The sequence below is a fragment of the Eurosta solidaginis genome, chromosome 3 (genome assembly GCF_040869045.1).
Source record: "Eurosta solidaginis isolate ZX-2024a chromosome 3, ASM4086904v1, whole genome shotgun sequence".
NCBI classification, from domain to species: domain Eukaryota; kingdom Metazoa; phylum Arthropoda; class Insecta; order Diptera; family Tephritidae; genus Eurosta; species Eurosta solidaginis.
Window position 1 is genome coordinate 33,569,108 of NC_090321.1, and position 27,804 is coordinate 33,596,911.

At 36.5% G+C, this 27,804-nt stretch overlaps 1 protein-coding gene across 3 annotated transcripts in view; it reads left to right on the plus strand.

Annotated features, from left to right (window-relative positions):
* Window positions 1–10,379, plus strand: part of Shc (SHC-adaptor protein) — a 99,087-nt gene extending 88,708 nt beyond the window's left edge. The window contains exons 7-8 of one of the 3 annotated variants that reach the window (XR_010950553.1): window positions 770–1,342; window positions 9,311–10,379. Coding sequence is in view for 1 of the 3 variants with exons in the window: in XM_067771368.1 (XP_067627469.1) it covers window positions 770–1,248 (479 nt within the window). In the remaining 2 variants the exon portion in view is untranslated. Of the gene's footprint in view, window positions 1–769; window positions 9,258–9,310 lie in introns of those variants that run through there. The other 2 variants (XR_010950554.1, XM_067771368.1) reach the window with 2 other exon arrangements.
* The last annotated feature ends 17,425 nt before the right edge of the window (window positions 10,380–27,804 follow it).

Genomic DNA, 27,804 nt, shown 5'->3' on the forward strand with positions numbered 1-27,804 from the left:
CCTCGTAAAGACTTGCAGGCTCCTGTTATTTTTGGGAACTCTTATGCCCGGTTTTTCATTGCGAGTTTAAAATCTAGTTATAATTGTCTAGGCTTTAACCTTACCGCTTTGACTGATTACATAAAATTTGTTGCTGATTTTAGCTTAAACGGCCGCTGTGGCAGCGTTATACTCTTATCAACTTTAAATGGAGTTTAAACTCGCACTGAAAAACCGGACCGTAGTTTCCTCGATTAGATGGTAGAGTTTTCAATGAAAAAGGATCGTTTTATCATCAAACGTCGTTGTAACAACCATCAATGTAAGCGCAGTTTTAAAATTATGAGGAAATACGCCTTGTGACGTCGCAAACTACACGAATGGATAAAAATCTTCAGTAACCTCAGAAACGTAAAGCAATAGAGAATCGCCATCGACGGACGGCAATAGAAATTGTCAAACTGGCGGTAGGTAATTCACCACATTACCTATTTGAAGATTAGCAAAGAACGCGTTGCTTTCGTTAAAATGTCAATTTCACAAAAAGGTTATTGAAAACGTTAAAAAATAGTACAATTGCGGTTCTTTTATCAAAATAAATTTTTCTAGCGTTGGAATTGACGAATTTCATTCCACATTTGCCCAATGGTGCCTTACCTACCCCAGATTTGATGATTTACTATTTCGCACTATTCGTTCTGTTGGCGATTCTCTTTACCTTTACGTCTCTGAGTAACCTCAATATTTTCTTCTAACATTTTTATTTTTCTCTTTCGATCTTTCCCCTCAGAACCATTTTCATTATCCGCTGAAGTTCAACGCTCTCAACTCAATACGGAATTATGGTTCCATGCCGGTATTAGTCGTCAGATTTCCGAAAGTATGCTTAAAAATGATGGTGATTTCTTAGTACGTGAATCTCAGGGTAAACATGGTCAATACGTACTCACCGGTTTGGAAGTGAAAACACCTAAGCATTTATTACTCATCGATCCGGAAGGTGTAGTGCGTACAAAAGATCGAATTTTTGATAGTATAAGTCATTTGATAAATTATCATTGGGCTAATGCGTTGCCAATTATTTCGGAAGATTCCGAGTTGGTATTACGCAATCCGATATTGCGACAACAGCAACAGCAACAACAACATGCTGCAGCAGCGCATCATCATCATCACTTGTCGTCGCAGCAGCAGCAGCAGCAACAACAACAACAACAACAACAGTCTCATCAGCATGCGCATCACGCGAGGCCAGTGGTGAATTCCTGATGAGCCTACGGTCAGTTTGCAGATTAGAAGTTAGTGAAATATTGAGATTTTTTCTATTTAACATAAAGCAGCAAGCAGTTAAGTAATTTATAATGTAAGTAAACTGCACGTACTTGTACATATATACATATATATATACATTTATTAGTAAAGTAGCGGAAGTGAAAAAAGTGGTCTAAATCAGAATGTCGATACACAGAGAAGGAACAACGACGAATTTCAGCAGATACGTAAAGGTATAGCTTTACGTTTCAGGCTATACGTTCTCTGAACTTCAGTGTGAATTGTCAAAAGTTGCAAATTCGCGGGTAAGGAATTCACCATCGGCTGTCTGGGTGAACAGAATTTGAAATATTAAGTTAACAGAATAAAGTGTGTTGATTGATCATAAATTTCTGCAATAAATCTGTATCGATGCTGCCTGCAATCAAAGAAGTTCAAATTGAAAGAAGTTAAAATTCTGAGTCGGCTCAATGGAGGCCAAAATTTTGGGATTAGTACCAAACAAACTCATTTCTGCAAACATTTTTATACCCGCATATACAGAGTGGCTTATTAATTGGACGACTCTGGTTACAAATTAACCCGGCTCAACATGAGCGTCGGTTAAACTATAAAATATTTTTTTGTCTATATTGTAAAACTCTTTTTCAATATCGTGCCTTACTATGCCATCAACAGAGCCTATTTCTGTATTACTTAAAAAGTTATTTCAGACCGCTTTGATCCAATGGCAGTAATCAAACATAAAATGTATTACTTTGCCTTTGTAAATTAAATACGTGTTTTTTTTTTGTCGATGTTAAGGGTTGTTTATGCTGCTGTGTTCCCCGAGCCTAGATCGCACAAGGCTGCTTTCACGGTTAGCCCAATGCTTTGTGCGATATCTATATTTTTATACAGTAACTCGCTTTTTGCTTTTGACTGGCCGATGTTTTTGTTGGATAGTACGATAGTATGTACTTCCACTTAACCGTTATGCCCTTTACTATAAAAATAGGCACTTGTCGGCTACAACTGGTGCTCTGCTATCGACACCATAATCAACAAAACCATCAATAACGTCGATAGTATTGTTATATTGCAGGTCCTTTTTTAATGCGATTTCGTTCCACATTATTGCACAAAGCCGCTCACTTTCTGAAATTTTTTGTAGTATTAATTTCAAATTATCGATAACTTTCGGATCGATGCCAGGGCGAACGGAGCTCAGTAGTTTCATCTAAAGGCTTCGTTTCCTCAAAACCGGTGCCGCTATTTAGCAGCCGTTACGTAGCGGTAGAGTATGTTGTCAAAAGTGTTGCAGTGTAAAAGTAATTATGTGTAAACTAAGAAGACGGTGAAGTTCACCGTAACGTAATATAGCATAGGGCATAAAATATTACGGCCGTCATGACGGTAGAAACTCGTTCATCACCGTTTTTCGCCACCGCTATTGTCAAAGCGGTGAACATTTTGTCAAATATTTATAAAATAAACAATATTTTTGAATTTTAATTTTTTTGAATGTGTTATTTTTATATGTGCAGTTAAAAAATAAGAGGAAAAACTAAAAAAAGGAAAAAGTAAAATAAAATTTTGTAGATCGTCTGTCGTAAGTGTTCATAGTTTCCAACAAAGCGGTGCCGCTGAAAACGGTGAGTATACCGGGCGTTCTTTTGCGGTCGTAATAAAGCGGCACCGCTTTCCGAGGAAACCACACTTTAACCCTTTCCAACTATAGCGTACGTCCAAACGTCGCTTCTCTCCAAGATCGGAGACTAGCTCGAATTCCTATAATTTCATTTCGCCTGGTGCCTTAAACGAACGTTTGACTGGTGGCACTATCAAATTGTTTGACGAATCACTTTCATAATTTAATACTATAGGCGGCTTAACAATATTTTCTTTTAACAGTGGAGGATTTTCAACGATTTGCTCTCTTTCTGTATTACAAGTTTTGACGGCTGACTCTTGGCCCTGGTGTTAAATTTAGGGTTACAGCAGGAGTTTCAGCGGGTGTCACATTTTGAGTGGAGAAGGTTTGTTCTGTTGGTTGTGGTGCTAAAAGCGATGTTGGGAAAGCTCCGTTAAGCAATCGCTTTGTGGAAATATATTTACCGGCGAAGTGATGTTGGCAAATATATGTCTTAATGTCTACGTCAGACAGCTTTAATCCACATACATATGACGGGCTACTTCTGTTTTCGGGAACTCGGAAGTAATATGGCGCTTATCTGGCCTATATCCCATACAACAAGCCCTACGCTCTGACATCTGCTCAATGTATTTGTACGGCGGCTCTCCATCATGACCCTAAAATTGCAAAAATTACCTCTTACTAAGTGAAATAATAAATAAAATTTAATTAAACAAAATAAAAATATCCAATAAAATAATTCAAAAGAAAATTTGTTATATTAAATAAAATAAAATTTAATTAACATCGATATTTTGATTTTGAATCTGCGAGTTATCCTTTAATTATAGAAAGGGTGTAAATATGTTTGTTATACATACAATCAAATAATATTTTTTGTTTAGTATTGGACAAATTGTAGCAAAAACTAACCACTTACAAACACAGCAAAATTTTGTGCAATGCCGTCCTTAGCAAAAAGTCAGTAAATACATGATGTATATTGGAACGATTTTCCGTCATACCTTGTCAAATTTGGTTTTGAGACAAACCGGTTTCGGCGTTGTGCCATCATCAGTGTCGATTTTCGTTCCGATCTGTTGTTTTCGTTTGTCTTGTATTTATAGTTCGTAGGTACATGAGCAGGTATTGTCAAATTGATGCTTGTGTATATTTAGTTATGTGTATGTGCTGTGTGTTCATACAGAACCGAGGGTTGTTTTTACTGATCGATTTGTGTGGCTGACTGGGGCAGGTAAAAATCCGTAAGTTTAGTCGATTGACCTTCTTTGTGGGTTTGTTGTTTTGATGCGTTAATTGTTTTGTGTTTATTTGTTGTTGTGTGTTTGTCTATTGTACCTGTGTGATTACTTTGTTTCTTGTAAGCAAGTTTTAAAGGTTCGAATATTGTGTCAGAAATTGTGTTTATCTGTTCGTTTATACTACCGTCGAATGTTTTCTGTTTGTAGATTTCAATATTTTCGAGTACGTTGAGACGTCGGCTCTTTGCTTGTATGTGAAGAACCCTAAATGTTTTATTGAGGTTTGCTGGGGAACATTCATTCTCGACCATGTGATTTGCGAAGTTAGACTCGGGTATAATGTTTGGATTCCGTATTTTTTTGTTGTAATCTCTAATATGTTCTCTAAACCTCGTTCTTATTTGCCGTCCTGTTTGTCCTATGTAACTATGTTGGCATCCGCAGGTAAGCTTGTATACGCCGTGGCTGCTAAACGGATCGTCTGAGTTAGTGTGAGTTCTTAGTTTTCGCCCTAGATTGTTCGATGTTTTGAATGCTGTGTTAATGTTGTATTTTTTAAAGAAGTTTGCCAATTTATATGTTGCTTTTCCAGTATATGTCATAGTCGTCCAGCTATTATTTTCCTTTTCATTATTTCTTTTTGGTTCTCCATTTGTCCTTCTGAGCTTATCTACTAGTGCTTTTTTATCCGTTGTTTGCAGCGATATTATATATGACTTCAAGTTCTTTCTTATATGCCTCTTGTGTAAGAGGTGTTCTTCCAAGTCTATGTACCAAGTGCCTTAATGCTGCATTTTTATGCTGTTGGGGGTGATTTGAGGTATTATATATTATTGTGTCGGTGGACGTTGGCTTTCTATATATGTCATAATTAAATCTTTTGGCTTTATCAATATTTATCCTAAGGTCTAGATATTTGATTCCTCCGTCTTTTTCGGTTTCCATTGTAAATTTTATATATCTGTGCTGCTTGTTGAGATACCCCAGTACAAGCTCTTGTTGTTGTTGTAGCGATAAGGTTGCTCCCCGAAGACTTTGGGGAGTGTTATCGATCTGATAGTCCTTTGCCGGATACAGATACGGTACGCTCCGGTACCATAGCACCATTAAGGCGCTATATATTGCGCTGGCAACCTGAAGGGTTGCGCTATACAGCCCCTTGAATCTGGTATTTTAGTCGCCTCTTACGACAGGCATACCTACCGCGGGTATATTCTGATCCCCTAACCCGCTGGGGTTATTAGTAGTTAAAACGTTATTAGTAGTTAAAACGCATATTATGTCATCCACGTATCTAGCATAAAATGACACGCCTAATTTAGACTTCATCTCCCGTATGTACTTTTCTTCCAGATTTAGCATGAACACTTCCATAAGAACTGCTGATGTGGGGCTTCCCATTCTAAGACCGTTTGTTTCTCTATATATTTGATTGTTGAATTGAAAATAGTTTTGACGTAAAGTGGTTCTTAGCGTATTTGTCATTTGCATACTTTTCACTTTGTTTTTGTATTATGAACTATTGTTGAGCTAACTATGTATGTCCAAAGTCTCCGATAGTGGTTTTGATGTCAAAAGATACGAATTTGCTGTTCTTTGTTAGCTCTACGGTCTCAAGTTTCTCTACTAGCTCTGTTGTGTTAGCTATTGCATATTCGTTCCTTAGCTCCAGAGTATCTTTCAATATCGTTTTTAAATATTTGGACAGTTTGTAACATGGTGCCGATTTAAAATTAATGATTGGCCTCATTGGCGTGTCCGGCTTGTGGATTTTTGGTAGCGCAATCAGTGGAGGAGCCGAAGGGTACATTTGGACCAATCTATGTGCCATGTTAGAATCTACTATATTTGTTGCATTTTTTATAGCAACTTTGATTTGTTTTTGGTATTCATCTGTGGGATCCTCTCTTATTCTACGACATTTCATTTCCTTTATGAGATCTTCGGTTTTGGATATATATTTCTCCTTTTCGATTAGCACAGTGGTGTTTCCTTTGTCCGCTTTCGTTGTGGCAATATTGTTTTTTCCTAGTTTATGCCGTAGATTTTTTATTGTTTTCTCCTCTGTATTAGATTTTTGTCCTTCCTGTGCTTTCACCTTTTTTATGATTTCCCTGCACATGTGTCTTGCGAACTCCTGTTCGTCCTGTGGTATCAATGATATTGCGATCTCCGCATCCACAATCGCCTGCTCCGTTTTTGTGCTTCAGGCCCTTTTCGAGAAGTTGTACCTCTTCCTTGGTAACTCTTGTGAGGTTAACGAACTTGTCATGAGTTGCATCAAAAAACTGGTGAGTTTTTTGGTTTTGATGGTAACTCGTCGTCCTGCCAGCTTGTCCAATTTCCGGTTCAGCGACCTGTATTTTTGTTATAGTTCCTGATCGACCTCTGTCTAATGCGGTCGAAGCATTCCATTAATGCAGTCGTAGGTAGTTGTTCAGCCAATCTTAAATGGATAGATAATAACTAGGCATTTATCTCATCCTTCTTGGAGTATAAGCTTTCCAACTCATATTTTAAAAAATCCTTTTCCACTTTTCTAACTGTTTTCCTGCTAGATTTGGTATTTGCCATTATTGTTATTTTAGCGAATTTTGGAGTAACATTCAATTCCAGGCATTGTTTGTTGAACCAAATGCTCGCCTTTGCTTTATATATTTTCAGTAGGCGTCGCTTGTAAATTGTTAGTAGTCCGTTCGCGTTCAAGTTAAATGCCTGACAAGCAATAACTGACTTATTTTGTTTTGTTGATTTTCCGACAGGGTGGATAAATGATGTATATTGGAACGATTTTCCGTCATCCCTTGTCAAATTTGGTTTTGAGACAAACCGGTTTCGGCGTTGTGCCATCATCAGTGTCGATTTTCGTTCTGATCTGTTGTTTGTCTTGTATTTATAGTTCGTAGGTACATGATACAGTATAAACTTCACTTAAGATGATGAAAACTTTTGGGATTATAATTTTTCCATTAACTAAAGAAACCCTTATCACGGCGTTGTGCCATCATCAGTGTCGATTTTCGTTCTGATCTGTTGTTTGTCTTGTATTTATAGTTCGTAGGTACATGATACAGTATAAACTTCACTTAAGATGATGGAAACTTTTGCGATTATAATTTTTCCATTAACTAAAGAAACCCTTATTTAAATTCACACTCAATGATAAAAGATGATCTTAAACTTGTTGTATAAATACTCGAAATCGCGCAAGCAAAAAATAAACATTAGCTCTAAGCACTTTTCTGCCTTTTGGCCATTGGTTGGCATTGTAATGTGCCCAACTATTTAATCACACTTCACATATATACATCACTTCACTTTTATTATGCGTATTCTAATATAAAATATACTTACCCAAATTAATTGTTGGCACTACATTCTCATTAAGCCTATCTCCAAAGGGTTCCTTTGGGAAGTGAGGACCGCAAACGTACATCAGTACATTTTGGTGCTCCTGCAGCTTTGAATTTGCAAGCGACTGCTCCTTTATGTTCTTCGGCATCTGGAAGAACTTCACTTTTCTGTCGGATACAGTTGTACGACCGCATCCCAATACCACACACTTTCTATCACTTGGCATTTTAATGTTTGTAATTACAATACTTAGACGCTTTGGTTTCACTTGCAATCGCATTTACTCTTGGCGAACAATTGACGTTCGTTAGAAAATTGTTTAAAGCTGGCATCATATTTTTGGCTTATCTCATATAAAGTCACACAAATTGGCGGTAGGTAATTTACCACATTACCTACTTGAATATTAGCAAAGAACGCGGTGTTTTCGTTAAAATTTCACAAAAAAGGTTATTGAAAACGTTAACAAATAGTTAAATTGTGGTTATTTTATCAAAATAAAGCTTTTCTAGCGTTGGAAATGACGAAATTCATGCCACATTTCCCTAATGGTAAATTACCTACCCGGGATTTGATGGTTTACTGTTTCCCAATATTCGTTCTGTTGGCGGTTCTCTATAGTTAAACGTCTCTGGTTCGCATATATTATTTGTTTTCAAACACCAAACACTTGTCTTTGCTTTGCTATATTCTCGGTTGGTTAAATTTGGCATGAATTTCGTCAACTCCAACGCTAGAAAACCTTAATTTTGATATAAAAATTTAACAATTTTTTTAACGTTTTCAATAACTTTTTTGTGAACTTTTAATGAAAACACTGCGTTTTTTGCTAATCCTGAAGTAGGTGATGTGATGAATTATATACCGCTAGTTTGACAATTTCTATTGCTGTCCGTCGTTGGCTGTTCTCTATAGTTATACGTCTCTGGCATTGACTTTGTTTTTCCTTCTTCTTATTTTCAGCAATGGCCGACCTTGCTTAGATTTGCACTTCACAATTTTTTTGTGGTTTCACTTTTAAATAACAATTTCTAGCTTTAAGCCTTTAAAGCAGTTGATGCACTTCACTTATTTTAAAACAGTTTGTCACTTTAAATTTATTTAAATTATTATTCAGTGATAAAACTGAAACAAAAACTACGCGAAAGACGAGCCAAAAAGTATGGTGAACTGCAGTAACCTGCTCTTTCATAAAATTTTTGGTTTCTCGCTGAATTTTGAAGCAGCGAATTCAACCTTCTTATAATTTTAACTTCTTTGAATTCCCTATGTTATGTGTGCACACGAATTCTGTTGTTCCTCTGCTAAACAATAATTCAGTGGTGAACTCTGTAGGAATATATTTTATATTAATTATATTTTTTAATATTTTTTATTTCAATATATTAATAATGGTGTTATCATTCAAAAATTACTTAAATCTAAATTTTCTAATTTTAACAAAGTTGAAACAAGTAAAGTAAAATTATAAACCCTACAAACTCCTTTCCCGCGAATTACACCGTCTTTTGCTTCACATCATTCGCGTAATGTTCCGCCTCTGTGTATCGACATTCTCTGCCGAAATGTCGAAAAAGAAAAGCATAAGTTTAAAAGTTCATTAGCGATTAATTTTAGAATTCTATTGAATGTGTATTTGCAAATGTTAAGTGATTAGAAATTAATTTGTTTATTAAATATGTACACAATGTTTTTTTGTAAGTTTATATATTTCAATTAACTACTTTGCAATAAATTCAATGCATTAAACATTTGTTTTTCTTCTATTTTTCCCTACGTTTTGTTTAACTCTTTTTTTAGATATTAAATTTTTAACTTCTGTCTTTAGGAGCTTGTACAACCAACTTAAGCGGCCGAAGTGGCAGGGTTAACTACAGTCAACTTTAACTCTATTTTAAACTCGCACTGAAAAACCGGGCCATAATCAGTTTAATGTTGAATAACAAACTAACTAACGCGCTTAACCAGAGAACGTATAGCAATAGAGAACCGCCAACAGAACGAATAATGGGAAAGAGTAAACCATAAAATCGCGTGTAGGTAATTCATCAATCGGGAAATGTGGCATGAATTTCGTCAATTCCAACGCTATAAAACCTTTATTTTAATATAATAATCACAATTTAACTATTTTTTTTAACGTTTTCAATAATTTGTTTGTGAACTTTTAACGAAAACACCGCGTTTTTTGCTAATCTTCAAATAGCTAATGTGGGGAATTACGTACCACCAGTTTGACAATTTCTATTGTCCGAGTTCAGTTCGTTCGATTTTTATTTGTAATGTACCTGATTGGTGGGTATTAAAAAATTACCTTCTACACATTTTTAAGAAGTTTAGATTAATATATATTGTGATTGTTGGAAAGAGGATGCATTTTTTAATTAACACAATCTCTTAAAACAAACAAAACTACCTCATTAAGATGTGTAGAAGCAATTTAAATTTACCCCTCAAATGGGACATTAGAAATAAATTTCACAAAAAGCATGAACTCACGTCTCTTATTATATATATTATCTCTGGTTATACGTTCTCTAAGCTTATCGATTGTATTTGATTGACGTTTATTCTAATTGAGAGTCGATACAGTAAGCCAACGCAATTCAAAACTGCAACTGTGTCTGTATTGTCAAGAGTACTATGATCATGATGGTAGTGGTTTAGTCGTTGATCAACTAGCAACGAAGCAAGACAAATGCACGCATTGTTTGCTAACATTAAAAAATATTTCCTAAATATACTAAGAAAATATTCTTTTATTATATGACAATACCTAAGAACTAAAGTAAGTATAATGCTAACACTAAAAAGCTGAAATATTCCGTGCTTGAGCTTTTTTAAAAAAATAGGTTGTTTTGAAATTCGTACGATGTTGCTACTGTTGTTGTTGTTGTTGTAGCAGTGCTTCGCCCCACCTAACAGACGCGACCGATCACAAACTGTCATCAATATCCTCTAACGGGAGTCCAAGGAAACTTGCTGTTTCAACAGGGGTGGACCATAGGGAAAGGGGTGTTAGAGGCGTTGGTTCCACATTACAATTAAAGAGATGGTTGGTGTCATGTGGGGACACATTGCAAGCGGGGCATACATTTTGTATGTCGGGGTTGATTCTGGATAGGTAAGAGTTTAACCTGTTACAGTATCCAGAACGAAGTTGAGCCAGAGTGACACGCGTTTCCCTGGGGAGTATGCGTTCCTCTTCCGCAAGTTTTGGATACTTTACTTTGAGTACTGGGTTCACCGGGCAATTCCCGGCATAAAGGTCCGACGCCTGTTTGTGGAGTTCACCAAGGACCTGCTTATGTTTTTTCGCTTCATACGGCTGTGTTCTCAGATGCCGTATTTCCTCAAAATGCTTACGGAGATGACTCCTTAAGCCCCTAGGCGGTGCTGGCTCGTCAATCAGATGTCTGTTGGGATGCCCAGGTTTCTGGGTATTCAACAGGAACTGTTTGGTCAGCATCTCGTTTCTTTCCCTGATGGGGAGTATTCTCGCCTCATTATGTAGATGGTGTTCTGGGGACATAAGAAGACAGCCCGTGGCAATTCTGAGAGCAGTATTTTGGCAGGCCTGTAGCTTCTTCCAGTGGGTAATTTTTAGGCTTGGCGACCATATGGGTGACGCGTAGCACGTAATCGGCTGGCTAATTGCTTTGTATGTAGTCATGAGCGTTTCTTTATCTTTTCCCCAGGTACTGCCAGCAAGGGATTTGAGGATTTTGTTACGGCTCTGAATTCTCGGAACAATTGCGGCTGCGTGCTCACCAAAATGTAGATCCTGATCAAACGTCACACCCAAGATTTTGGGGTGTAGGACAGTCGGTAGCGTAGAGCCATCGACGTGGATGTTCAAAATGGTCGACATTTGGGACGTCCATGTTGTAAATAAGGTCGCGGAAGATTTAGTCGGTGATAATGCCAGGTTTCGCGAGGCGAAAAAACTGGAGAGATCAGGGAGGTAGCCGTTTATTTTATTGCATAGCTCATCGATCTGTGGGCCTGGGCCTGTGGCCATTACTGTGCAGTCATCGGCGTAGGAAACGATTGTGACTCCTTCCTGTGGCACCCCTTGTTTAATTCTCCTTGGCTTTGATGTTTCGTTTCTAAATAGCACCGATGCCTGCCGACCACCCAGATAATTTGCGGTCCACCTTTTAAGACATGGGGGAAGGGTAGACCCTTCCAGGTCTTGCAGTAACGAGCCATGGTTGACCGTATCAAAAGCTTTTGATAGGTCTAGCGCTACGAGTACTGTTCTATGGTGGGGGTTTTGATTTAAACCGCAATTTATCTGGGTGCTGATGGCATTTAGCGCGGAGGTAGTGCTATGGAGTTTTCTGAAGCCATGCTGATGGGAGGCTAGTTGCAAATTTGCTTGGAAATAAGGGAGCAAAATGGCTTCGAGCGTCTTTGCTACTGGCGATAGGAGAGATATCGGACGATACGACTCTCCTATGTTAGCTGGTTTACCAGGCTTTAGTAGCGGGACCACCTTGGCCATTCTCCATTTCTCGGGTATGACAAAGGTGGAAAGAGACAGGTTGAAGACCTGCGCTAAATATTTGAAACCCTCTTTCCCTAGGCTTTTAAGCATCGGCATGGCTATGCCGTCTGGGCCCACTGCTTTGGATGGTTTAGCGCGACCAATGGCGTCCTCAACCTCTTTAGCGGTGATGGTGATTGGTGACGCGCTGAATTTGTGTTTATGTGCGTGTCTGTTGGCCCTCCGTCTAACTTTGTCGACCGTAGAATGCATTATATATTGTCGGCAGAAAGCGCTCGCGCATTTTTTCGCATCCGACAGCACTTTGTCGCCAAAGGCGATGGAAACTTTGTCTTTGTGCTTAGTCGGATTCGATAGGGACTTTACGGTGGACCAAAGTTTACCCACACCGGTAGAGAGGTTACAACCTCTTAGGTGCTCCTCCCATTTCGCCCGCTTGTGTTCATCCACAAGCAATCTGATGCGTTGGTTTATATCCCTTATTTGGGGGTCGCCTGGATCAAGCTGCCTTATAAGGTCACGTTCTCTCGCTAAGTTTGCGGCCTCCGCCGGGAAGTGGGGCCGGATTTCGGGAATTCTCCCGGCGGGAATGAAACGTGCCGAGGCGGATTCAATGACCTTGCGGAAGGCACGCTCCCCTTGGCGGGCATCAGTCGGGATAGGGAGGGCAGCAAAGAGGTTGTCTGTAAAGGATTTATATTCTTCCCACTTTCCTTTTTTAAAGTTTATGAAAGTGCGTTTTTCGGTGACGATGAAGTCGGCGGTACGCTCGAGCGAAACAAGTATAGGCAGGTGGTCGGATGCCAATGATACCATCGGCTGCCAGTTGACGCAGTTTACGAGTTCTGCGCTCACGATTGAGATATCTGGCGAACTGTGACAGCTTCCTACCATACGTGTGGGGGCGTCTCCGTTTATTGTGCAGAACGTCGTTTCTTCTATTTGATCCGCCAACATCTCGCCCCTACTGTCCGCCCGCAAATTTGAATGCCATAGATCATGATGGGCATTGAAGTCGCCTAAAATAATGCGATTGTTTCCAGTGAGTAAGGCTCTGATATTAGGGCGGTATCCACCGGGGCAACAGGTGGCAGGGGGGATGTAGATGTTGATGATTTCTAGGTTTGCATCGCCTGACCGGACAGATAGGCCTTGACGTTCTAAGACGTTGTCCCTGCGGTCGATGCCAGGATCAAATATGTGATATTGCACAGAGTGGTGTATTATAAACGCGAGACCGCCTCCATTTCCGCTCTCGCGATCTTTTCTGTGGACATTATACCCAGAGCAGGTCTGCAATGCAGATCGTGCTGTGAGTTTAGTCTCTTGAATCGCAGCAATGCGGATGTTGTGCCGCTTCATGAAATTGACTATCTCCGTAATCTTCCCAGTTAGTCCATTACAGTTTAACTGCAGAATTCTGAAGTGCATGAGGGGAGACGTCGCCACTCTGGGGGTAAGTGACGGGTGACTACGCCTGGGTTGAGGAAGGCCAGGACGCAATTGCTGTTGTGGCCCTGGGACTGGGCGTCCTTGGGCAAGCATTGGGGTACCCGGATGATTTGGGTTTGCGACCTGGCAACATGGCGCGATGAAACCCGTCGAGGGGTTGCCGTCGGGGAGACCAGAACATCTAGGAAAGTGGCACCACCCAAGGCAGGAGCTGCATTGGGCGGATGTCGCAAACATATATATTCTGTGCTGGCAAACGGTGCAAACGGAGGTAGGGACTAAGAGTCTGGTTCCCTGACCTACACGATTGCTGCCGGAAAAGAGGGGGGGGGGGGGAGAAGACGGGGGCAGGGGCTGTTGCTCAGCATTGCTTCCGACTCTACTACGAAGATTGTAGTTATGAGTGGTAGCAGCTGTTTGAGTTGTTGGCGCCGTAAGGCGCGAGCAGCAGCGGGTACTTGTTGTGGCTTGCTGAGCAGCGGGGCTGCTGGAAGGTAATGGGGGGGGGGGGGTCTTAGACGTAGACTACGAGGCGCCCTTGGGCGTGAACAGCAAGGAGCCACAAAAGATTTATAAAAGTTACGTGGACGTCGGGTTTTGGGATCAAGCCCAGAACAACCTGTCCGATGCAACCATCCCTTACACGAGACACACTGAACAGAGTATGACCGTCCTAAAAAGATTCTTTTCCGGCAGATGCAGCAAAACCATTTCTCAGGACCGGGGTCAGGAGACGGACCCGGATTGGATTCGATACCTTCCCGGAGCAAGAGAATATGGAGCAGTCCTGCTGCAAGGAGCTGCTGGGAGGATGACAATTTGTGGGAGGGACGAAACAAATTAAATGGGGTTACACTGAAATGACAGTCCTTGGTCGGGAAAAATCCCGAGTCGCTCCGGTACATAGAACCGACTGCCTTGGGAAGCGCTACTAGTTGCTGTTGGGTCTATGTATATTTAGTTGTTTACTCTATTTTATTTATGTTAATCTTTCACATTAATATTATTTTCTATAATTTATTTTTAATATAATTTGATTTATTCAAAGAATAATATATATAAATATCTAATTTACAAAATTGAGTAATTTATTAATATTTTGAAAGATACAAAAATTTTCATTTAAAAAAGGTAACATAATTAATTAAAAATATTGCAAGTAGAAAAACAGGTTAAAGTATTAACATAAATAAAATAGAGTAAACACCTAAATATAGACCCTACAGTTGCAACTCCGCTTTTTCAGCGACTACTAACACCATTGTGAATTCATGTTTGAAAAAACGTTCACAATAGCAAACTGCCTGGATCACCTGTTAAATCGCTGTTCGATTACTTAAATCATTTGCTCAATAGTGTTTTTTACGACTGGTATATTGCATTACTATTTACATATTTTAAAATGTTTGCTTGACTGGCTGCTCATTAGACTGGGTCGATTTATTAACCGATATCGCGCCATCGATTTTTCGATAGGATTTTGGCTCAGGAAAAAAGTTCCACTACGCATACCCAAAAAAATAATTTTCGGGCCTGCGAAAAAAAATGGCGAAAGGGTAAATTTTTCGACCACAACTTTCCTTAAAACCCAAAACTGGTATATTGCATTACTATTTACATATTTTAAAATGTTTGCTTGACTGGCTGCTCATTAGACTGGGTCGATTTATTAACCGATATCGCGCCATCGATTTTTCGATAGGATTTTGGCTCAGGAAAAAAGTTCCACTACGCATACCCAAAAAAATAATTTTCGGGCCTGCGAAAAAAAATGGCGAAAGGGTAAATTTTTCGACCACAACTCTCCTTAAAACCCAAAACTGGTATATTGCATTACTATTTACATATTTTAAAATGTTTGCTTGACTGGCTGCTCATTAGACTGGGTCGATTTATTAACCGATATCGCGCCATCGATTTTTCGATAGGATTTTGGCTCAGGAAAAAAGTTCCACTACGCATACCCAAAAAAATAATTTTCGGGCCTGCGAAAAAAAATGGCGAAAGGGTAAATTTTTCGTCCACAACTCTCCTTAAAACCCAAAAAATTTACTCTTTCGCCATTTTTTTTTTCGCAGGCTCGAAAATAATTTTTTTTGGGTATGCGTAGTGGAACTCTCTTTTCCTGAGCTCAAATCCTATCGAAAAATCGATGGCGCGATATCGGTTAACTTTCGTCCATACAAATGGACCCAGGTTACTGCTCATGTTTTCTCTATTAGCTAGGTTTTTTAGAATATGCATTCTGATTTTATATAGGCACATTTAAAGTAAAAGCTGGTTTGAAACACGTATGGGCAATTTATGACAGTTCAATTTATTTATCGCGAGCAAACAAACAAATATTTCTTCCATTCTCTGGTCATTCGTGACAGCCATTCTCCATGTTGTTGTTGTGGTAGATTGAGAAGTTTTTAAATATATGTATTTAAATTTTCGTTTTCTCCAACACTAGGTGACTAACCCCCGGTTAAATCGATGATTGGGAAAATTTTTTTGAGCAAGTCGAAAAATCTGTTGTGAATACACGAAAACTAACAAAACAGCTGACTTTTGTTTACACTTTTTGCTTGCACTTAACTTAGACGCGAAGCTTCAGTTAGCATTTAAATAAAAAATAAATGTAAGGCGCGATAACCTCCGAAGAGATCTAAGGCCGAGCTTCTCTTCCAATTTGCGTCGTGCTCCTCTTGATTTTCCCTACAAATTGGCCGGATGGGACCTACATGTTTTATGCCGACTCCGAACGGCATCTGCGAGGCAGATGAGTTTTCACTGAGAGCTTTTCATGGCAGAAATACACCCGGAGCGCTTGTCAAACACTGCCGAGGGGCGACCCCGCTTAGAAAAATTTTCTTCTAATTTAAAAAGCTTATTTCTAAAATTTTGATGTTGCTTTGCCCGGGGTGCGAACCCAGGACATACGGTGTGGTAGGCGGAACACGCTACCATCACACCACGGTGGCCGCCAAACAGTTATCATTTAGAAAACTATAATTTCGTAACTTATAGATAAGTGATTAGCTGAAAACCATAAACGCGCCCCTAAGTTGCACAAGCATGCAAATTTTATGGAAACACCTCTGATAAAATCTTGCCGCTTAACTTGACATTTACAGCTTTGGCAGAAAAACGCACACAATATAATATATAAAAATTGACAAGAAACACAAGTTGACATGTTGCGTTTAACTACGTCATTTTATCTTAGCTGTCAAAAATGAAATGTCACGCAACGCGCCACCAAAGTTTTATTATACTTGACTTTTAGATATTAGGTCCCAAAGCTGTCAAATTGTCGCTTAAAGTGGTATATCTCCGCGAAAGATCTTTATGACCAAAAATGCCAAATTTCGATTTCCATTATGATTAGCAACGATTTGGGTGACAATAAACTGTTGACAGAACTATTATCAACGTTAGATTTGCTTTTTTTTACAACTTTTGACGTGTGTAAATATGTTTATAAATTTTGGCGTTTAAAAACACTCTAGGATACATATATAATCAAACCCATTTTATTATTTTCTATCTAGTTCTCCTTGCTTGTTCAAAATTATTTTTAAAATTTTTTTTTACTATCAAGTTTTAATGATTGAATTTCGAAAAAAAAAAAAATTTTTAATTTTTCAAAAAAAAAAAACTAAGAAAAGCTATTTTTTTTTGTTGTAGATATTTTTTCTCAAAGTAAAAGCAAAGCTATCTTCGAAAAAATTAAAAGAATTGCAGATGAAAAGTATCATTTAAAATTTAATAAAAAAATTCCATTTGCAATGACTACTTTATCGTAAATACAGTTGTAACTCCTTTATTAAGTGATGTATATTGTAACGATTTTCCGTTATCCCTGTCTCAAAACCAAATTTGACAAGGGATGACGGAAAATCGTTCCAATATACACCATTTATCTACCCTGTCGGAAAATCAACAAATAAGACTCACTACGTATACGCAAGCAATGAGTTTCTACAAATTATATACTTTATAAACATAGTTTTTAGAAACTTACTAAATATTATAGATGTTAAATTAAAAAAAAGAATAGTAATAGATATTAAAGTGATTGCATAACTTAAAAAAATATAAAAAGAAAAATATAAATGTAGTAATACTACAAAATTTTAATAAAATAAAATTTAAAAAATAGCCGATATTTATAATAAATACACGAATATTTAAAAATTAAAATTAAATAAATCCAGAGCCTTTACATTTTCTGTATAAGAAATCTTATTTGTAATAAAACCTTTTCAATTGATAAGTAGTTTGCAAAATCTCAACCTTGTAACACAATTTTATACGAATTTATATTTAAATATAAAAACTTGCAAAACTTTATACTTTTTATAAATTTTTTGTTGCCAAAAATCATATATTCCGCCCCATCCATACCAGTTTTTTACCCGCTTGTAAGTACAGTCAAAAACTATATGTACATATGAATTACAATCGGATTTCTAAGCCCGTCAATCCCCTACAATGACAGTACATATTCAGATAAAATCGAAGGAAATATAAAAAAAATAATGCACTATTCTTGATAAGTTTTTACATAAAAATTATGTTAACATCTCGATATTATATACATAAGTATTTGTATGTTTTCCAAAATTACATATATTGTAAACGATAGTAGTATAAAATAAAGCTTATACAAATGATCATACACTTTCTAGAATTTAATAAAAATAAAATACATATCGACAACTGAGAAAAGTATTCTATCCCAGAATTTGCTTCTGCCAGTTGAAAACATACTATCTTAAAATTGTTTACAAAACCGCTCTATCTCAGGATTTGTTTGGAAGAGGGCTCATCTCAGAATTTGGCCGAGGAACGCCGTATCTCATAATTCTTTTTATAAACAACCTATCTAACATCAAAGTGTACTGAATTTATCCTCAGACAGCGTTCTTTCGAAACGGCTGCGGAGATAGGATTGATACACTCAACCACTGTTGCCACACCATGTTTTCATTTGGGACTGAAAAAAGGATCAAATCTCAAAACATAGGACCATGTTTTTGTTTTATTGTATTGGTAGGTATACAATCAATGGCAATTCACAAGAGTGACGTATTCGTTGTAAAATATAAAAGTTTATGATGTGTTTTTATACGCATCAAGATCTGCACACTTTCAAACATCGGTACAAAAATCCAAAAATTATTGAAAAAATAATAAATTCAATTAATTCAGCTATAATCGTTACCGAAACAAGTAAGAATAGTCGTGTGCATCCCTGTGTATTTAAAAAGTAAGATTTTTTAGTTTGGAACACTACCAGAGACGTAAATTTATAGAGAACTAGCGGACCCGGCAGACATTATTCTGCCCTAAATTTGGCTATCTGTACCTGTACCTCAATTTCTACAGCTACTTTTAATAAAAATATACAAAAAAAAGAACAAAACAAAACAGGCTTAACTATATTTCTTACCGATTACGCGACATCTTCACACTTTTGACAATTTCACAGAACTCGCATTTTTGATATTAAAAAAGGCAATCAAGGAATTGCAACAGACATTTTTTCAAAGCCAACTATGATGCCTGTTTTGTACAGTAGCACAGCAAAAGGTTGGTTACTGAGTTTAAATTACTGTTTACGAAATATTTTGAAAATAACAGGTGTACTACATGTAGTACGCTCGGCATATCTGGGTTAAATCATTTGCTCAATAGTGTTTTTCACTACTGGTATATTGCATTACTATTTGCATATTTTAAAATGTTTGCTTGACTGGCTGCATATTAGGCTGGGTCGATTTATTAACCGATATCGCGTCATCGATTTTTCGACAGGATATGGGCTTAGGAAAAAAATTCCACTACACATACCCAAAAAAATAATTTCGAGCGAGGCGAAAGGGTCAATTTTTCGACCAAAACACTCCCTAAAACCCAAAAAATATTTTTTTTTCAAAAACTGTTACCGCCAACGTTTTTACAACAGTTTTTTGAAAAAAAAAAAAAAAAAATTTATAATTTTTTTGGACTTTCAAATCGACCCAAGTTACTGCTCATGTTTTCTCTATTAGCTAGGTTTTTTAAAATATGCTTTCTGATTTTATATAGCCACATTTAAAGAAAAAGCTGGATTGAAACACGTATGGGCAATTTATGACAGTTCAATTTATTTATCGCGAGGAAACAAACAAACCTTTCTTCCATTCTCTGGTCATTAGTGACAGCCATTCTCCATGTTGTTGTAGATTGAGAAGTTTTTAAATTTATGTATTTAAATATTCGTTTTCTCCAACACAAGGTGACTTACCCTCGGTTAAATCGATGATTGTGAAAGCAAATCGGCAAAAACTGTTGTGAATACACGAAAACTAACAAAACAGCTGACTTTTGTTTACACTTTTTGCTTGCACTTAACTTAGACGCGAAGCTTCAGTTAGCATTTAAAAAACAATAATTTCGTAACTTATCGATAAGTGATTAGCTGGAGACCACAAACGAGACCCTAAGTTGCATAAGCCTGCCAAATATTAAGGACATGTCTGATAAAATCTTGCCGCGTAACTTGACATTTACAGCTTTAACAGAAAAACGCACACAATAAAATATATAAAAATTTACAAGAAACACAACACATGTTGCGTTTAACTACGTCATTTTATCTTAGCTGCCAAAAATGAAATGTCACGCAACGCGCCACCAAAGTTTTATTATACATACTTGACTTTATGTATTAGGTCCCAAAGCTGTCAAATTGTCGCTTAAAGTGGTCCATCTCCGCGAAAGATCTTTATGACCAAAAATGCCAAATTTCGATTGACGTGTGTAAATATGTTTATAAATTTTGGCATTTAAAACACTCTAGGATACATATATATTGAACCCCATTGTAATATTTTCTATCTTGTTCTCCTTTTTTGTTCAAAATAATTAAAAAAAAATTTTTTTCCATCAAGTTTTAATGATTTGAATTTCGAAAAAAAATAAGGAAAAGCTTATTTTTTTTTTGTAGATATTTTTTCTCAAAATAAAAGCAAAGTTGTTTTCGAAAAAATGCAAAGAATTGCAGACGAAAAGTATAATTTAAAATTTAATAAAAAATTTCCATTTCCAATGACTACTTTATCTTAAAAACAGTTGTAACTCATTTATTAAGACTCACTGCGTATACGCAAGCAACGACTTTCTACAAATTATATACTTTATAAACATAGTTTTTAGAAACTTACTAAATATTATAGATGTTAAATTAAAAAAAGAATAGTAATAGATATTAAAGTGATTGCATAACTTAAAAAAAATATAAAAAGAAAAATATAAATGTAGTAATACTACAAAATTTGAATAAAATTAAATTTAAAAAATAGCCGATATTTATAATAAATACACGAATATTTAAAAATTAAAATTAAATAAATCCAGAGCCTTTACATTTTCTGTATAAGAAATCTTATTTGTAATAAAACCTTTTCAATTGATAAGAAGTTTGCAAAACCTCAACCTTGTAACACAATTTTATTCGAATTTATATTTAAATATAAAAATTTTATACTTTTTTATAAATTTTTTTGGTGCCAAAAATCATATATTCCGCCCCATCCATACCAGTTTTTTACCCGCTTGTAAGTACAATCAAAAACTATATGTACATATGTATTACAATCGGATTTCTAAGATCTTCAATCCCCTACAATGACAGTACCTATTTAGATAAAATCTAAGGAAATATAAAAAAATAATGCACTATTCTTGATAAGTTTTTACATAAAAATTATGTTAACATCTCGATATTTTATACATCAGTATTTGTATGTTTTCCAAAATCACATATATTGTAAACGATAGCAGTAAAAAATAAAGCTTATACAAATGATCATACACTTTCCAGAATTTAATAAAAATAAAATACATATCGACAACTGAGAAAAGTTTAGAATTTGCTTCTGCCAGTTGAAAACATACTATCTTAAAATTGTTTACAAAACCGCTCTATCTCAGGATTTCTTTGGAAGAGGGCTCATCTCAGAATTTGGCCGAGGAACGCCCTATCTCATAATTATTTTTATAAACAACCTATCTAACATCAAAGTGTACTGAATTTATCCTCAGACAGCGTTCTTTCGAAACGGCTGCGGAGATAGGATTGATACACTCAACCACTGTTGCCACACCATGTTTTCATTTGGGACTGAAAAAAGGATCAAATCTCAAAACATAGGACCATGTTTTTGTTTTATTGTATTGGTAGGTATACAATCAGTTTGGCAATTCACAAGAGTGACGTATTCGTTGTAAAATATAAAAGTTTAGGATGTGTTTTTATACGCATCAAGATCTGCACACTTTCAAATATCGGTACAAAAATCAAAAATTTAATTAGGGGTACCCTGGTCCACGTTTGAACAAAATCGACTGACGCATCTCTTCAAGCACCGGCGACCAACTAACACACATTTTAGCCTTTCCTTTTATATATGTATATAGACTAGTAGACCCGGCAGACGTTGTTCTGCCCTAAATTTGGCCTATCTGCATACATTTTAAAAAGCTTTTTCCGTCTAACTCTGCCCTACCCCTCTACACTTTTTCCTAATTGTTTATTCATTCCTCCCTCCGTCTTTTTCGCATCATTTATCTCTATCTTCGTCTCATTCTATCTCTTTGTCAGTCTCCTTCTCTCTTTTCTCTTCTCTCAATTTTTTCTCATTCTTCTTCATCTCTTATTGCCAGTCCCAGAGGGTGGTATGTATTTTGTTCCAGTCCCAGTCCCACTTCGAGTCCAGTCGTAGTCCTAATCCCAGTCCCTGTTCGTCTCTGGTATACTTCCCGAAAAAAAGCATCGTAAATACTAATATAGGCAAATTTATATACGAAATTTCAGGCAAATCGAATAGGACGTATGTAAATAGGTATGTGGGTATTATTAATTCTTGTCTTTATTTCGGCTTCGCATGCATATATATCAGTTTTGGTAGGTTGATGCGACTAAATCGAATATCACAATGAACTTTAGAGCTCTCACCAACAGCTTTCATTTGATATCCATAATACACACACATTCTAGGGGTATCCGGGTCCATGTTTTGGCCTATATCTCGAAACCCTAGTCACTCAGCGGTGTAAAACTTACTCTGTATTATAGCACACATCAACAGCTTCAATTTGATACCCATAATGTAAAAACACATTCTAGGTGTATCCGGGTCCACGTTTTGGCCTACATCTTGAGACCCTAGTCACCCAGCGGCATAAAACTTACTCTGTACAAAAGCACACATCAACAGCTTCAATTTGATACCCATAATGTAAAAACACATCCTAGTGTTACCCTGATGCATGTTTTGGCCTATATCTCGAGACCTTAGTCACCAATAGGTATGAAAACTACCCTGTACTAAAGCACTCATCAACAGCTTCAATTTGATACCCACAATGTAAAAACATTGTCTAGGCGTTCACGGGCCCACGTTTGGCCTATATCTGCAGACCCTGTACTATAGCGCTCATCAACAGCTTTCATTTGATATCTATTTTGTATAAACACATTCTAGGGGTACCAGGGCCCACGTTTTTGGCTATATCTCGAGACCCTAGCCTCCCAGTTGTATGAAACTCATCCTGTACTATAGCATTCATCAACAGATTTCATTTGATATCCATATTGTATAAACACATTCTAGGGGTACCCGGGTCCACGTTTTGATCTCAAGACCCTAGGCACGTAGCGAAAAAAAAGGTAGAAGTTGACCGATTCTCAGACCTACCCAATATGCTCACAAAATTTCATGAGAATCGGTTCAGCCGTTTCGGAGGAGTTAAGCCTCTAACACCGTGACACAAGAATTTTATATATTAGATTTTTATTTTTCACACTTCACTATAATATTAAAACGAAATGCAGATATTCATTGCTTTTGAAAATCGGCTTAAAAACTGCACATGGAACAACTACAGACTCTCCTGAATAAAAAAATGTCTTAGTACTTCTAAATCGAGGGCCCCCTCAGAAACCCCGGGTCTGGGGGTAATCTTTTTTTAAAATTTTCTCCTACTTAATATGGTAGGTGGCACACCCATTTTACAAAGTTTTTTTCTAAAGTTATATTTTGCGTCAATTAACCAATCCAATTACCATGTTTCTTCCCTTTTTTCGTATTTGGTATAGAATTATGGCAATTTTTCATTTTTCGTAATTTTGGATATCGAAAAAGTGGGCGTGGTAATAGTTGGACTTCGGCCATTTTTTATACCAATACAAAGTGAGTTCAGATAAGTACGTGAACTGAGTTTAGTAAAGATATATCGATTTTTGCTCAAGTTATCGTGTTAACGGCCGAGCGGAAGGACAGACGGTCGACTGTGTATAAAAACTGGGCGTGGCTTCAATCGATTTCGCCATTTTTCACAGAAATAAGTTATGGTCCTAGAATCTAAGCCCCTACCAAATTTCACAAGGATTGGTAAATTTTTGTTCGACTTATGGCATTAAATGTATCCTAGACAAATTAAATGAAAAAGGGCGGAGCCACGCCCATTTTGAAATTTTCTTTTATTTTGTATTTTTTTAAATTTTTTTTCAAAAGTGGGCGTGGTCGTTCTCCGATTTTGCTAATTTTTATTAAGCACACATATAGTAATAGGGGTAACGTTTCTGCCAAATTTCATCATGATATCTTTAACGACTCCCAAATTACAGCTAGCAAAACTTTTAAATTACCTTCTTTCAAAAGTGGGAGGTGCCACGCCCATTGTCCAAAATTTTACTAACTTTCTATTCTGCGTCATAAGTTCAACTCACCTACCAAGTTTCATCGGTTTATCCGTCTTTGGTAATCAATTATCGCACTTTTTCGGTTTTTCGAAATTTTCGACATCGAAAAAGTGGGCGTGGTTATAGTCCGATATCGTTCATTTTAAATAGTGATCTGAGTTGAGTGCTCAGGAACCTACATACCAAATTTCATCAAGATACCTCAAAATTTACTCAAGTTATCGTGTTAACGGACGGACGGACGGACATGGCTCAATCCAATTTTTTTCGATCCTGATCATTTTTATATATGGAAGTCTATATCTATCTCGATTCCTTTATACCTGTACGACCAACCGTTATCCAATCAAAGTTAATATACTCTGTGAGCTCTGCTCAACTGAATAAAAAAATCACGTGTCACTATGTTTGGCGCAAATGGACTCCTGAACTACTGAACCGATTTTGAATTTGCACCCCGTGTGTAGTTTGATCTAACTTGAAAGATAGGATAGGTTATATCTCATTGCAATTTTTTATATGTTTATACGTAATAATAAAATGTTACGTATACGCACCGGCACTCACATTTTCAGGGGTGCGGATATACTTCCGTGTAATTGGTTGGTGTTTAATTAAACAACGTGCTTATCAATAAAAAATATTATAGCGAATGATATCAAGTATAGCACATCACCAAGCCCGCCGAGAGGGTGGGGTTTCTGAGGGGGCCCGCGATTTAGAGGTACTATGACATTTTTTTTAATTCAGGAGAGTCTTTAGTTGTCCATGTGCAATTTTTAAGCCGAATTTCAAAAGCAACGAAAATCTGCATTTCGTTTTAATATTATAGTGAAGCGCGAAAAATAAAAATCTATATATATAAAAAGAAAGGCTAAAATGTGTGTTAGTTGGTCGCCGGTGTTTGAAGAGATGCGTCGGTCGATTTTGTTCAAACTTTCACACAAGTTGCGTAAACCTCACGCGGTGGTTACTACATAGGTTTGGTTGCGATCGTCGTACAGGGTCTCGAGATATAGGCCAAAACGTGGGCCAGTGAATGCCTAGACAGTATTTATACAATCTGGATATCAACTGAAAGCTGTTGATGAGTGCTTTAGTACAGAGTAATATATTATCCAGAGACGGACTGGGACTGAGACTCGGAGTGGGAGTGGGACTGGGACTGGAATAAAATACATACCACCCTCTGGAACAGGCAATAAGGAATGCAGAAGAATGAGAAGAAATTGAGAGAAGGAGATTGAGAAAGAGATAGAATGATACGAAGATGGAGATAGATGAAGCGAAAAAGGCGGAGGTAGGAGTGAATAAAAGGATTAGGAAAAAGTGAAGAGGGGGTAGGGCAGAGTCAGACGGAAAAGCTTATTAAAATGTATGCAGATAAGCCAAATTTAGGGCAGGACAATGTCTGCCAGGTCTTCTAGTTACGTATAAACATTTAAAAAAAATGCAATAAAATAATATTGCGAATATAAATTGAGATATAACTATAGTTAATTATAATAACTATTTTATAAATCTGTATATTCATTTATTTTAAATGATTATTCAATCAAAATTATTTGTTTGATATATTATTTTCTTTTTTTGATTAATATACAAATTTTCATTTAAAAAAGGTAACTTAATTATTTAAAAAAAAAACTTAAAATATCACAAGTAAGAAACAAGTAAAAATATTAACATGAATAAAATAAATAACTAAATATAGACCCTACATTTTCTCCCCCTCCAGCGAAACGATCAGTAAAATTAAATATTAATTAATGTTAAATGAAATTTTTTTGTGGAGTGTAGTGTATTTTTGTTTTTTGTATTAGTCATTATTGTATGTGCGGGTTTAAGTAAATCTATGGAAACAGTTTTTATAGTATTACCATGTTGAATTTTGAATGTTTTATTTTGTCTGGAAATATCTTTAAGTGGTCCCTCGTAAGGTGGTTGTAAATTAGATTTATGAATAACTTTAAGAAAGACGTATTCACAAGTGTCTAAATTTTTTGGAATAAAATCATTTTCTTTAATATGATGAGTTATTTTTGATCGAACAATTGAGAAATGTTTTCTAAGTTTATTAAGAGTTTCATTTGTGTTATCAATTTCATTATTATTATTAGAAACAACTAATTCACCAGGTAGTCTAATTGTTTGTCCATACACAAGTTCAGCGGAAGAGCATTTCAAATCTTCTTTAATAGAAGTTCGTAAACCTAAAAGTATCCAAGGTAAAATCTCTGACCAATGTGTGGAGTCGTCGGAAGCTGTAATTGCCGTTTTTAAAGTTCTATGAAATCTTTCAATCATTCCATTTGACTGTGGGTGATATGGAGAAGTGTGAATTTTATGAGCCCCTAATAAAACAGTTAATTCAGTGGAATAATTTAGATGTACATAAATTGTGAACCTCGATCTACTGTAATTTTGAGTGGAATACCGAAACGAGGAACATAATTTTGAACAAACGTATTTGATACTGTTTTTGCTGAAATATCTTTTAATGGATGTGCTTCTGGTCAACGTGTATGTCTATCGATAATAGTCAATATATACCGATTTTCTTTGGATATAGGTGGTGGACCAACTAGATCCATATGTATATGTTCAAATCGTCCTGAAGGAATATCAATTTTTTGAATAGGACTTTTCGTATATTGAGAAATTTTACATTTTTGACAGTTAATACAACTAATTGCCCAATTATTAATTTCCTTACGCATTTCTGGCCAAAAGTATTTAGATTGAATGAGGCGTCTAGTTGTACGAACACTCGGGTGATATAAACAATGAATTTTGTCAAATACAATTTTTCTCATCGAATTAGAACATATGGTCTAATATTTTGTTTTTAGGCTATTTGACCTATTGTGGGTTCCAGTAAGAAATAAAAAGATGGTAATTATTCCACTGTTGCGGCCCTACGTTTCGCTAGCCGTCCTAGCTTCTTCAGGGGCGAAGTCTATTTATTTTCAACAATAAAACATAAGAAATAATTACATTAGTTTTTTGGTCACAATTTTTGAAATTATTTACATCAACAACAATAAAGTGTCACAAAACAACAATTTTAGCTAAGCTAATACTAATTAAGGTACAAAAAGGATGCACATACATATATACACGTAAACAAAAATTAACATCACTCACATGATATTTTTTTCTTAACTCTAAAAATTTTTTGGTACCACTTACAATGGGTATCATAGTCATACTAAACATAAAAATATTATAAACATAAAAGATAGCTTGCTGCAATCGCTTCTGTATCCTCCTTCTTGTTTATCGTGATTTCCCTTTTTTGCATTATTCGGAGGCTCTCTAACGTGTATCGGACTTTTCCTCTTTTGTTTTTGTCTATTATTGTGGTATTCGCGAGATCAGCTGTATGTCTAGTTGATGTTATGTGTTGTGATAACGCAGTGTTGTTCTTTTTCTTCTGTATGTTATCTTCGTGTTCTCTTAGTCGTACGCTTAGATTTCGCTTTGTGGTCCCAATATATACCCGGTTGCAATTTTCGTTAACTTTTTTGTTTCCCATGCAACTGATTTCATACACAACATTATTTTGTTGTAGGATCTCGATGGGGCTCTTTGTGTTTGTAAATATGCTGGATAGGGTGCA